The 14,229-nt window shown below is 45.5% G+C and overlaps 1 protein-coding gene across 5 annotated transcripts in view; it reads right to left on the bottom strand.

The window, feature by feature from the left end:
* Window positions 1-4,949, bottom strand: part of thnsl2 (threonine synthase-like 2) — an 11,404-nt gene extending 6,455 nt beyond the window's left edge. Inside the window, exons 1-3 of one of the 5 annotated variants that reach the window (XM_086187068.1) lie at window positions 4,200-4,949; window positions 2,260-2,491; window positions 423-617 (exon numbers count right to left, since the gene is read on the bottom strand). In XM_086187068.1, coding sequence (XP_086043194.1) covers window positions 423-617; window positions 2,260-2,482 — 418 coding nt within the window. In that variant the 5' untranslated portion in view covers window positions 2,483-2,491; window positions 4,200-4,949. Of the gene's footprint in view, window positions 1-422; window positions 635-980; window positions 1,049-2,259; window positions 2,492-4,199 lie in introns of those variants that run through there. The other 4 variants (XM_086187069.1, XM_086187070.1, XM_086187072.1 and 1 more) reach the window with 4 other exon arrangements.
* Between the last annotated feature and the right edge of the window lie 9,280 nt (window positions 4,950-14,229).

Below are 14,229 nucleotides of genomic sequence, written 5' to 3'. Positions count from 1 at the left end.
ACAAGTTATCAAAGCGACACGATGTAGGACATGAGATGAATGCGATTCAGTTAAAGATGTTCAGAGATGCATCAGTCTTGGGTGAATTTGACTGTTCTTCCATCTGTCCAAGAGTCAGAATCAAAAACAACTCAGGAGAGTCTGTTTTCATCTATTTGGTGTAAATCATAAACAGCAATTACTTGTTAAAGTAGCTGACTGTCATCAATCACTCACAAAGTGCTTCACAAATTAAAAACATATGACGACAAAGACACAAAACACTACAAAAATAGAAAACTTGGCCCTCCAATTCCCCACATATGTGCACCAATTAAATAAATGCAATGTGGGTAAGTACAAGATGCGTTACAGTCAATTTGTTTTTCATAAATAATTATGGAGTTTGGCTACATTGCATGATACAGCAGTTTTGCTCTTACCTACAAGAACGGTGGCTCTGCGATTCTCCCTCTGCAGGAAGTAGTCAAGAAGGCGCACAGTGCAGGTCATAGCCAGGTCCTTAAAGGCAAAGGTGCTTCCATGGAAGAGCTCCAGCACTGAAAGACCATCTTTCAGCTGAACAATTCGAACAACCTCAGGCACAGAGAATCCAGACAGGGCTGCATCCATCAAAGCTAGGACAGGGAAAGTTCTGTTGCAATGAAAGAGGTTTTCACAGTATTTAAAGTATTTTGCTGTTCCGTGTTTTTCTTTATATTGAATAATAAACGTATAATATTGTAAGACCACACCTGTGGACAGGGCCTCTTTCGTAAGGTTAATGTCATAGTCCCGTTTGGGCCGTGTGTATTTAGTTGTTGACATCTAGTTTTGAACTCATTTTTAATTTTCCTATTTTTCATTTGTGTCTAGTTTGTGTTTGTCCTGTTTTAATTAACTCTAGTCAATTCCTTTTTATATTTTGAAAGCTCCTCCAGTGCCTTAGTCTCCTATGATATTTCCTGTCTGTCAGTTTCCTGCCTTTTTTATGTAATCACCTGTCTCGTCAGTTCATCGATCCTTGTCAGCTACAGCCAGGCTCCTAAAGTTTCTTGCCCAATCTGCTCCTTCCCTGCCCATGTTTTCTCCCATCTGTTTCTTATTGCCTCATTAGTGGCGTGGATATTTAAGTGTGGTTGTCTGTCAGTTCTTTGTCAGATCCTCATGTCCCTTTACTTCTGTCATCATGTCCTTTACCTCACTTGTTGCTCTCGCCTGTGTGTTCAATTTTGTTTATTACAAGTTTTTTGAGTTCTACGTGTCCTACTTCACCTCTGCATTCGGGTCCTGCTCTTCACTACTTCCATGACAGTTAATACAGTCCATTAAAGTAGCAGTAACTAAACCCCTTCACAAAAAAAACAACCCTGGATCCAGAAGTTCTACCAACTACAGACCAACATCACATCTTCCTTTTCTCTCCAAGGTTCTGGAGAAAGCAGCTGCTAAACAGCTCTGTGACTTCTCCACAGCAACAGCTGATTGGAGGATTCAGTCAGGTTCCAGGTTCATCCTAGCACAGAAACAGAACTAGTCAAAGGTACCAGTGACCTCCTACTGGTACCAGATGAGGGACTGGTCTCTGTGCTGGTCTGATTAGATCTCAGTGCAGCTCTGATACCATTGACCACCATATCCTTCTACAGAGACTGGAACCTGTCACTGGTATTAAAGGAACCAAACTAAACTGGTTCAGGTCATATTTACTAGGTCATCTCAGTTAGTACTAACTAATGATAACCCCTCTGAGACCACTACAGTCAGTTCTGGTGTTCCACAAGGGTCTGTGCTTGGACCAGTCCTCTTCACCCTATACCTGCTTCCTCTAGGTCACATGATCAGGAAACACTCCATTAATGTTCACTGCTATGCAGACGACACTCAGCTGAACTCATCAATGATCCACATGGAACAAACCAGCTGACTAAACTGGAGGCCTGTCTGAAGGACAGAAAACATGGAGGACCATCATTTCCTTTATTAAACTCTGATAAACTGAAGTTATTGTGCTGGGCCCAAACACCTGAGGACCACCTGATCTGATGAGACAGGTACCCTGGACTAGTCTGCTGACTAAACTGGATGCCTGTCTAAAGGACATAAAAACATGAAGGAGTCATAATATCTTAATACTAAATTCTGACAAAACTGGAGGTATCGTGCTGGGCCCACAACACCTTAGAAACACCACCATGGAAAATTATTCAAAACCAAAGAAAACAGATAATTTATCGTTTTTTTTTTTTTATCTTGATAGAGACATTTTTCACAGCTCACCCTCCAGGTCCTCTCTTGGAATCAGCATAGTAGGAATGAACAGTGAGGCAACTTCAACCACCAATTTGGTGAAGGGGAGCTCCGTCCAACACTTCAGGGTGTTTAGGCTGAGCACAGGCAAACTCTCCGGCATAAACATCCCACCATCTGGAGCATAACCTGAAAAGAGCACATCCCGGAAGTCCCATCCATGGACACCACCACGAGTACTGCAGTACAGCATTGGCCAAACCTGTGAGAACAGACTAGTGTCACATTGAGACATGGCAGATGAGCACCTACAGACACATGCGCGCGCACACACACACACCCTAATGATACAAAATAAAGAAGATATTTCTTTTTCTATTTCTTTTTCCTCCTGTTGTTTCATGAGGGGGAATCCCACCGTATGAGGCACCTCTGCTGGACAACTTTCCAATGGCACCCAGACAGTGATTGTGTTAGGGCAGAAGCATGTGGTCAAACAATAGAACGCACTTGGGCAGCTTGCTGCCATTTACCACAATCATAAAGGCTGGGGGCAGGAGGGAAGTACATGGTACTTGTGTGTGTGTGTGTGTGTGTGTGTGTGTGTCATCTTGTGGCTCTAACGGTCATAATAACAAGAAAGATGCAATGTTTTCAGACCTCAAATTAAGCAAAGAAAACAAGTTCATGCTCACTTTTAAACAACATAATACTCATGTTTCACTTAGGAAGACTTCAGAAATCAATATCAGGTGGAATAACCCAACTTTCAGTCACAGCTTTCATCCGTTGTGGCATGCTATCCACCAGTCTCTTATTAGTCTTTGGGGACTTTATACCACTCCTGGTGCAATGAATCAAGCAGCTGAGCTATGTTTGATGGCTTGTGACCGTCCATCTTCCTCTTGATCACATTTCAGAAGTTTTCAACAGGGTTCAGGTCTGGAGCCTGTGCTGGCCATGACAGGCTCTTGATCTGGTGGTCCTTCACACCTTGATTGTACTAGTTGGGTAGCATGGAGCATTATCCTGCTGGAAAAAAAACAACCCTCAGAGTTGGGGAACATTTTTAGAGCAGCAGGAGGTGTGTTTTCTTCCAGGATAATCTTGTATGTGGCTTGATTCATGCGTCCTTTATAAAGCCAAATCTGCCCGATACCAGCCTTGCTGAAGCACCCCCAGATTATCACTGATCATCGGCCTAATTTTAAAGTGGGGGTGAGACATTGTGGCCTGTAGGCCTCTCCAGGTCTCTAACCATTAGAGGACCAGGTGTTGGGTAAAGCTGAAATTTGGACTCACCAGGGAAGATGACCTTACTCCAGTCCTCTCTGGCCCAATCCTTATGGGCTTTTTCTTTTTCAAACCTCATCCTGGCCCATTCTCGCCATGAACTTCACCCCACCTGCCATTTACCATTCTTTTTGTAGGTCACGTGATGTCATCCTACGGTTGCTAAGTGACATTCGAATGAACTGATGGCCATTCTGGTAATTGTAGGGCTGCGTTCGCCCTCTGCTGGTCATTACACCGCAAAAGCAGCAGCATTGACTTCTGAAATGTACATACAAGTGTTAAAATAACACTTTCTGGTGTGTATCCCATAGGAGACCAGAGAAAGTGTTTAAATGAAGTCCAATGAAGTTGTTTTGTGTCTGCTGATGTTGCTGTGTGGCTTTGCTGTCCCGAGTCTGCTGCTTGACCTTGTTCTTCAGAACCACCGTCGAAGAATGAATCCACCTGATGCTCACTGAATCCCTTTGCTAGTAAAGCCAGAACTGAGCCCTTTTTCACCTTGGGCTTTAATTTTTATATTAATTGGTTTTCGCTTTAATTCGCTTCATGAGTGAATGGAAACAGAATAGAGGAGAGGGAGAGAGAGAGAGTGTGTGTGTGTGGCAGTAAAGTAGGTGCTATTTATTCCTTACTATGAGCAGTACATTGATTACACCAGTTGCCTTAACACTGACCTCGATTTGTGTTGTTGGCAGGTCGTATGTGTCCGAGGATTCTTTTCTATCGAGTCGGTAAGTCGCTGAACGGTCAGTTCAACCCTCCGGTGTGAGCAGGTTTTTTACCAGTCGACCGTGTTACCTCCAAACCGCAGCTACTTCTTCATCTCAACGACGCCTGGCTACGCTTGCGCTTCCGAGTTCTCCCAGTAAAGCGCGCTGGTGCGTCGTCTTTCTCCAGTAATGGCAACTATACTTGATTGTCATTTGCACTGAGGACAGCGGTGTCAGGCAGCGCACGGTGCGTCATGTTGGTGATGTGCGGTGTGTCGGCAGCGCGGGCATCAAATAATTAAAATTCTAAATAATACACAGGCGCAGAGCTTCCACATTTGGTTGATGGTTGTGAGGACCATTTCATTTCAACATGCACGCCATTTTGGAGCTCGCCACTCTATTAGCTGCAGCATGTGACGCACAGGGTCATCTCAACGCAAGTCAGTCACACAGGCGCTCACAACTAATGGCAGCGAATGAGACAACATCATTGTGTCTGGCAACACATGATCGGGTTGCCAACCGTACCTCGAAAAACGGAATCGTCTTATGTATAGTAACAAAACTACCCGTCCCGTTGAGCTGTAAAGGGATGCACTTTGTATTACCGTGACAAACAAAAACAGCCGGTAAAAATTTCAACGGAATTTTTACGCTTTGTATGAAAATTTACGGTAAACTTGTTCTCAGGCCTCTCCTCAAGTGTGACCAATGAACTGACAGCACACTCACACCGGAGCCATAGAGTTGCAACACGCTCTGACGTCGCCGCTTGAGCGGTCACGTGGTTCGTGTACGCCTCAACAGTTCCTAATAGAGCGGCAGCTGCCCACAGACAGCTGTGATTGGTGGGCACATATCAATAAAAACTGTACACAAGTATACTTCCAGCCGTTGTTGCACTGCGTCGGATTGGCCGGCAGTGGCTTTAAGTTTTTTTTAAGAATGAGGCCTGAGACGGAAGTAAAATTTGCAAACACCACAGTGACATTTATTTTCCTTTGCAAAAGACACCAACACTCCACTTGCATTAAAAAACAAAAACCTGGCTGCGTTTTATACCGTCCAGCAGCAGGAAATTAGACAGACCAGCCCACCATGTGTAGGTGAGACCACAACCATATTCCTCCATAAACATTAGCATAAAACCCACCATCTCAATAGAACAACTCGAATAAATATTTACATACATATAAATTACTACGTTGACTCAATAATACATCCACATGCATTGCCTTCTACATGAACATTGCCGGTGCCTGTCCTTCCCCCCTACTGTAGGATTAATAGTTTGCTCCTAGAGCTCTTAAAGAGCTTCTTTTGGCCAGTCTCACCCTTTTGCCAGGAAAAGGTGAGTACTGCCATTACTCACTGAAACTGCCACACACGAATTAAATGACTTAAAACACACAGATGAAACAAACACAAAATACTGTACCATGCCTTGCACAGTGACTACCACTGACTGACACTGGGTTTTATTTTTACACAGGCAGGATGGCCAGTCCCCCTGTGCTTCCCAGCCCCCCCCCCCCCCGGAACTTCCACATGGCACCTAAAATATTTGTAATGTTTGTAACTTCAATAAACGTCATCACCAACATGTGTGCCTATTATTCTATGTACTGCTCATATCAACACAAATACAACATTCAATTATTCATTTAGGTAATGGAACCCCTGGTCTCCATTACATTCCTCCATCCCTCTCCCAAGACTACAGTACTTCAATCCTCATACATGCGGGATAAACAATCAGCCACCAGGTTAGACCTCCCCGCCCGATACCATACTGTAAAGTCATAGGGTTGCAAGAAGAGGTACCATCTTGCAATGCGCATGTTTGAGTCTTTCATCTGGTGGAGCCACTTGAGTGCTCGATGATCCGTCTCCAGGACAAAGTGACGGCCCAAGAGATAGTATCACAATGACTCCACAGCCCACTTCATTGCGAGGCACTCTTTCTCCACTGTGGAGTACCTTGTCTCCCTGTCCCGAAGCTTTCGGCTGAGGAAAACCACTGGACGCCTCTCTCCATCCACCTCCTGCAGAAGCACCGCCCCTAGGCTGACTCCAGAGGCATCTGTCTGCAGTATGAATGGCTGTGTGAAGACAGGACTGTGAAGAACTGAGTCACTGGTGATGGCTGCCTTAAAGTCATTGAAGGCCCTGTTACAGTCCTCACTCCATCTGACCTTATTCGGGGCAGCATTTTTTGTCAGATCAGTAGGAGGTGCTGCTCTATCTGCAAAATGGGGAATAAACTTGCTGTACCACCCCATCAGTCCCACAAAAGCATGCACTTTCCTCTTGGTTGTGGGCACTGGGCATGCATGAATTGCCTCCACTTTCGCCATCTGAGGCTTGACCACTCCATGCCCCACCACATAACCCAGGTACTCCACCTGCCTCTGAGCCAGCATACACTTGTGAGGGTTGATGGTGAGGCCAGCTGACTTGATCAGATGGAGAATGTGTCGCAGGTGAGCCAAACATGACCACATCGTCCAGGTATGCTGCAGCAAACTCTGATACCTCTCTCAAGACTTGATCCATGAGTCGCTGGAATGTTGCTGGCGCCCCCTGGAGGCCAAAGGGCATCACCTTGAACTGAAACAATCCGAGCAGTGTTTTGAAGGCTGTCAGTTCCTTCGCCTCCCGTGCCAGGGCCAGCTGCCAGTAACCTTTGCTCAGGTCAAGAGTTGTGATGAACTTGCTTCCCCCCACTCTCTCCAACAGCTCATCAATGCGGGGCAAGGGATAAAGGTCAAATTTGGAGACAGCATTCAGATACCTGAGGTCAATGCAAAACCTCAGAGACCCATCCTTTTTGGGGACCAGAACAATTGGACTGCACCATTCACTTGTTGATGTTTCAATAACTCCTTGCTCCAACATCAGCTCAACCTCCTTCTTGAGCAGTGGCACCAACCGTTCAGGAATTCTGTAGCACTTCCTGTGAGGTGTAGCATTATCTTTCAGATGTACTTTGTGCTGTACCAGAGTTGTGAAACCTGATTTCTCTTGAAACAACTCTGGCTCCAGGGGAGGTCTTATATCCTCCGGCTGGGAGAGCTCAAGATGGGATAGAGATACTGAGGCTGGCTCTGTAATGTTTATTGGAAAGAACTGCTCAACCTCTTCTTCATCTTCGACCACACGAACAAAGAACTGTTCCTTGACTGGCTGTTCATGTGATGACTGCTGGACAGGCTGCTGTAGTGGGACCTGGAAATCCTTCAAAAGGTTCACATGAAAGATTTGATGTTTCTTCTTCCTGTCAGGCATGTATAGTTGATAGGTTACCCTTCCCAGCTGTTTTGTGACTTGGTAGGGCCCCTGCCACTTGGCCAGCAGCTTACTGTCACTCGAAGGAAGCAACAGCAACACCTGCTGTCCTTGTTGAAAAACTCTCTCCCTGGCCTTTTTGTCATACCAGGTCTTCTGATTGGTTTGTGCAGTCCTCATGTTCTGCTGTGCCAGCACATTCATTTGTTCCAGTCTCTCTCATTTTCACAACATACGTAACCACATTCTCTCCAGCTGCAGTTGGGTTCTCCCAGTGGTCTCTCAGCAGGCCTAGTGGCCCCCTCACTTGGCAACCATACTATTGCGGCTTCCTGCACGATCCTTTTAGCCGCTGAGAATGGGAGGTTGGGTCCTCATCTTCGTAGATTTATGACGCGCTCCCAGAGGCCAAGCTGACAGAAACGCTGAGATCCAAAGGCGTTTTGGTGCATTTATTATAAAAGAACCTGCACAGAGCCATCACAGCGCATCAAGGATGGATTCATGAAAAAATGAAAACAGTGGATTAATCAGGAAAAAGGGTGATGAATGAATGAGTGGGTCGCGGTCAACAAAAACTACGGCTACTACCCAACCCTGACTCTCTCTCATCTGTGTTCCCGGTGAGTGCCCACCTTTACGCACTCGCACCTCTGCACGCACACACGCCTACTCCCCCGTGAACCAACCCCTATGCAACACACACACACTCAAGCACACCATGCCCCTCCTTCTTTGACTGTATGTCTTCTACACACCAGCCCCTAATTATTAGGTCTCACATAATAATTCACATTTCAAAGCACAAAAGGAGACATAATAAAGCATCATATCAATCTCAAAACAATGCAAAAATACCTAATAGATCACTCAAGTCCATGAATAAACCAGTTAGCAGAATATTCCCTTTTCTGATCGTCTTTCTGATTAGCTAGTACAAAGTCCAGACCACGTCCGAAAAAAACACAAATCCTCATGGAGGTCAGCAATGTCCTCATGCTGCCTCCTCGTTCTCCAGCAACAAACACACCTTGGATATGGGTCTGTCCAAGCAACTCGTTCTTGTCTTAATCCGAACTTGACAAACAAATCCCTTGCGATCTGGAAAGGTTTGCAAGACACGTCCCATAACCCAGGAATTACGAGGTGCGGTACTGTCTATAAGCAAATCTAGATCTCCTGCGACAAGGTTTCTCTGGACTCCAATCCATCTCTGTCGTTCCTGTAACAGAGGCAGGTACTCCCTTGTCCAACGCTTCCAGAACAGATCAGATATGTACTGAACTTGTCTCCATCTGCTCTGTGTGTACAGGTCTCCTGCTTGGAACTCTCCAGGTGGTAATGAAGGCTGGCTTTTAAGCAGTAACAGGTGGTTCGGTGTCAGTGCTTCCAGATCATTAGGATCAGTGGAGGCCTTAGTGATGGGCCTGCTGTTAATAATGGCTTCCACTTCACAGAGAACCGTGTGGAGTCCCTCCTCATCCAAGCATTGTACCTTGAGGGTGGAGTTCAAGACTTTCCTCACTGATCTGATCAGCCTTTCCCACACTCCTCCATGATGTGATCCAGCAGGGGGGTTGAACGTCCATTTGATGCCCTTTTGGAGTAACACATCGTGCACCTGTGCCTGGTTCCACTATGCAATTGCTGCCTTTAGCTCACGTTCTGCTCCCACAAAATTTGTTCCATTGTCAGAGCGCAGCTCATGAACCTGTCCTCTTCTTATATATAAAATGCCTCAGTGCATTTATGAAGGAGTCGGTATCCAGAGAAGATGCCACCTCAATGTGAATAGCTCTCAATGCAAGACAGGTAAATAGGACACCATACCTCTTCACATTACTCCTCCTGCTCCTGACTTCAATGGGTCCAAAGTAGTCAACCCCCACACAAGTGAACTGAGGTTCATCAGGCTTGAGTCGGTCTGTGGGCAAGTCTGCCATCTGCTGGTAAACTGGAGTGGCATTGAGTCTTCTGCAGATGGTACACCTAGACAGAACTTTCCTAATGGCAGTGCTTACGCCTGTCATCCAGTATTTCTCCCTGAGCTTGGACAACATGTGGTTGTGGCCGCTGTGTCCTACCTCTTGGTGTATATTTCTCAGCAGCAAGGTAGAAATATGAAAGTCTTTTGACAGAATGATAGGATGCTTCGACTCCAAAGGCAGTGCTGCTTTACTAAGCCGTCCTCCCACACGCAAGACTCCATCCTCCAGCCTTGGACACAACTTGTACAGGTGACTAATTCTCTTGACATTTTGTCCTTTTTCCAGACACAAGAGCTCCTCAGAAAATTTTCTCCTCTAGCAAAACTGAATTATTGCCAGCTCAGCCCTTTTAATGTCCTCCGCTATAAGAGCTCCCAGGACACCTGTGCTCCTTTCCTCCTCCCGCATTCTCTGCTGCAGCATGCTCTCTTCATTCTGATTGGCTTTTATCCCTTTTCTCTTACTGACACAAGACCACAACCATTCCTTATATTTCAGCCACCATGCCACAGCTTTCTTCAGTCGGACCCACAAGGAATAATAATAGATTAGGTGAGTAGTGGGATCCTCTCCAATTTGTACAGTATTGACACCAACACCTTTCTTGACCTCTGGATCATCCTGGGAAAGATGTCTCACAGGCTCAGGGTTCACAGGCCATTCTGTTTCAGGCTGACAAAGAAACGGAGGTCCCGTTAACCAGAGTCTGTCCCTCAAAAATGCTTCCACTTTGACCCCTCTTCATGCTGTGTCTGCTGTATTTAAAGCTGTATTCACATACCTCCACTGAGCAGGGTGAGATGATTTTAATATCTCTGAAACACGATTAACAAAAAACACTTTAAATCGGGAACTTTCATTGTTAAGGTATTTCAACACAGAAGCACTATCAGTCCAAAACACAGATTCCTGGAGACTCATGTGTAGCTCTTTCTTCCACAGGAGATCCATGCGACTGGCCATTGTTGCAGCAATCAGTTCCATTCTTGGAATTGTAACTGTCTTCAGTGGGGCAACACGAGCCTTTCCCATGATAAAAGCACTGTGCATTTGGAGGTGCTCATTTTGTAACAGCAGGTAAGTCACAGTACCATAGCCTTCCTCAGAGGCATCGCAGAAATGGTGCAACTGTGCAGTAATAACATCTCCAAACTCCATTGGTTTTAGACATCTGGGTAGCTCAAAGTTGTCCAGTAGATGGAGCCCTTGCACCCACTTAAGCCACTCTTTGGAGACAGTCTCCGGTATGTGCTCATCCCAACCAACTCCTCTTCTGCACAAATCCCTCAAGATCCTTTTTGCTGTCAACACAAGGGGACTTAACATGCCAAGAGGGTCATAAATAGAGCTTACAATTGAAAGGATGCCTCTACGGTTGAGTGGTCTGTCCTTCCATACAATTTTGAATTTGAAGGTATCTGATTTAACGCACCACTCTACACCCAGCACTCTTTCAATAGGCACACATTCCTGGTCCAGGTCCAACTGCCCCACACCTTTAGCTCTGCAGGGTTCTGGGATAGCCTTGAGCACTTCCGATCTGTTACTGTGCCACTTAGTCAAACAGAATCCCCCTTTAGCACACAGAGACATGAGCTCATGACAGAGGGTCAGCGCTTCCTCTTCTGTTGCAACTGCCACCAAACAATCATCCACATAAAAGCAATGCTGCAGCTTGTCCACTGTCTCCTTCTTATGCTCATGTCCAAAATCCTCAGCACATTTCCTGAGGGCGTAGTTGGCACAGCTAGGGGAGGATGTAGCCCCAAAAAGACGTACCTTCATCCTGTATTCAGATGATGCTTGGTTCAAGTCTCCTTGTGGCCACCAGAGGAATCACAGTAGATCAGCATCATCGGGGGGTACTTGCACTTGGTGAAACATAGCTTCTATATCACCCATTATGACCACAGGTTCCCTCCTAAACCTGGTCACAACTCCAATTAATGAGCTGGTTAGATCAGGCCCTTGCAGCAACTCTTCATTCAGAGATTGTCCTTTGTAACTGGCACCACAATCAAACACAACTCTGAGTTTTCCCTTTGTCGGGTGGTAGACACCATGGTGTGGTATGTACCAGACCCTGCCACCACGTCTTTCCAGCTCTGCATCAGGAACTCTTTCAGCATAGCCTTTACCAAGTAGGTCATTAATAAAGGTGTTATATTCCTTGTAAAATTCTTGATCCCTCTGGAGTCTCCTCTTCAGATGGTGTTGACGCTGTTCCACTACTTTCCTGTTATTTGGCATGTTGATGTTGGAATTTTTCAAAGGCAAGGAGATCTGGTTGTGACCACTGATGTGTTTGGCTGACTTTGTAACCATGTCCATGAACCTCAGGTCTTCCCTGGACAGACCCACTTGTTCCTCCACAGCAGATTCTGGAAAGTCCATCTTAAATTGCTGTTGCCACAGTTCATCCAAATTTACAATGGACACACGGTTCACAGTTACTGGCTGCCCCTCCACCATTTCCTGTCAGTGGTCCATTGACTGTCCAGCCCAGCACCGTCCTTATAGCGTAGGGTCCATTATATTCACTGTGGATGACTTCCAGCAGTTCCATGGCTCGTGGGACATTCGTTCCAATCAGCAACTCAATTCCAGCCTCAATCTGTGGTAAGGAGATGTGTTTTAAATATGGCCACCTTGTCAGATCCTTATTTGTGGGTATATTTGCTTTGTGGACTGGCATCGACAACTGAGTGTACGCTCTAGGCAACTCAATGAAGCTGTCATCTCCAAGTGCAGCCACCTCCAGCTCTGGCACGATGTAACTGCTGACCATCCTCTCCTGTCCCATGGTCCTGAGAAGAATGTTGGCTCTCTTCCTGGATAAATTGAGCTTCTGCATCAGACTCTTAGTACAGAAGACTGCAGTACTTCCCTGGTCCAAAAAGACATATGTAAGAATGATTTTATTTCCCTTCTTCGCCTTCACTTGGATTGGCACAATTGGAAGCTTGCAATCCATCTCACCAGCCCCTGTAAGCCCACTGGAAACCAAGGTGTCGTCCACTGTAACCTGAATGCTTCTCTCAGCCGGTTCTGCCGTTGCCACACTGTCCTTATGGAGCACAGTTGGGTGTCTTTGAGCAGAAAATTCTCCTTTGGCAATTTTTACTGATGTGTCCTATACACAAGCAGCTAAAACAAGCACCATTTTCCTTCAGGAAGTCAATTTTCTCTTTGTGTGCCATTTTTTCCAACTGTGCACACACATCCAATGTGTGTCCTCCAGTGTAGCAGGGACAGATCTTCTTGGCTGGTGGTTTTATTTTGGTTTCTTTATTCACAGGTTGAGATGTTCTCTCCACACGATTCACTGTGGTAGCGAAGCTAGTTCCTCTGATGCTGGAGCGAGGGTGAGGTTTGGATTTCATTTGTTTGGTTGATGTAGCAGCGTCCTGAATGTTTCCAAACACAGGGTCTGTCAAGATTTTCACCTGTTTTTCGACAAAGTTGGTAATGTCCATAAACCTTGCTCTTCTGTTGTACCTCTCCTGCAGGTCACATGCTTGGCACCGCCAGTGGTCTCGGAGCTTGTACGGCAGTTTTTTGAGTATTTCCACCATGTTTGTGGGTGTGTCCAGATCATTTAAATACTGCACATCCTCCATAGCGTTGCAGCATCCACGCAGAAAGATGCTGTACTCTTGGAGGGCCTTCACATCCTCTGTTTTAATAGTGGGCCATGACAAAGCTCTCTCCATGTATGCTGCTGCCACCTTTTGCTCATTGCCATAGTGCTCTTTCAACAGAGCCTTCGCCTTCACATATCCTCTGTCCAATTCCATGTGCTGACAGCTCCTCACTAGCTCTTTTGCATGCCCTTTGGTGTACTGTTCAAGGAAATAGAGTCTGTCACAGTTGTTATTGCTGTTCTGCTCAACTCCATTTTCAAAAGCTTTAATAAATGAATGGTATTCGAGTGGGTTACCATTGAAAATGGGAATTTCCCTTTTTGGCAGTGCTGATGGGCATTGATGTTGCATTAAAAGTGTTGTGATTTCATTTTGTTTTCGCATTATGTCCAACACACTTTCATTTTGTGATGCATCAATTTGTGTAACATTAGTCACAGGATCTTCAGGAGCCATTAGATAATGTTGGAGCATGTAAGAAGGACCTGGGAGAGGATTTATGTCAGGTAAGAGAGTGGCTTTAGGCTTCACAGCAGTCTGTGTGGTTTCGATGGCATTGGGCTTTAGTTTGACCGGTAGTGATGGGACAAATTCAGTGGCATCGACATTAAGTTGTTGTTGTCTTGAGCGTGTCCTTTCATAGTATGAGTTCATCCCATCCACAACCTTTGACTTTGATTTACTGCCAACACTGCCTTGTGATTTTATAACACTCAGTCTTGCCATTTCCATTTCCATTTCCATTTCCTCATTCTCCAATAAAAGCTGTTCTCTTCTTTTACGTAACTTTAACTCCTCTTCATCCAATGCATGTTTTTCCTTTAATGCCTTTTGTTTTGCTGCCAAAATTGCAAGGTTTGTTTCCGTTTTTAAGCGAGCAGATGAGTGTGAGGCTGACGATGAGGAATAATGTGAGCGCGATCTCCTGGTTACATTTGAAATGCTGTCACAGGGCTGTAGTTCATCCTTGCCTTTTTCAATGGGAACTTGTGTTACATAGTTTATTTCCTTTGATGGTTCCTCAGAAGTGTTTGTCCATCCATCGTCATCTTCCACTTATTCCGACACATT

The sequence above is a fragment of the Aulostomus chinensis genome, chromosome 19 (genome assembly GCF_037954235.1).
Source record: "Aulostomus chinensis isolate RoL2024-O1b breed Wild chromosome 19, RoL_Achi_v1.0, whole genome shotgun sequence".
NCBI classification, from domain to species: domain Eukaryota; kingdom Metazoa; phylum Chordata; class Actinopteri; order Syngnathiformes; family Aulostomidae; genus Aulostomus; species Aulostomus chinensis.
This window is presented reverse-complemented; position numbering and strand designations above follow the sequence as displayed.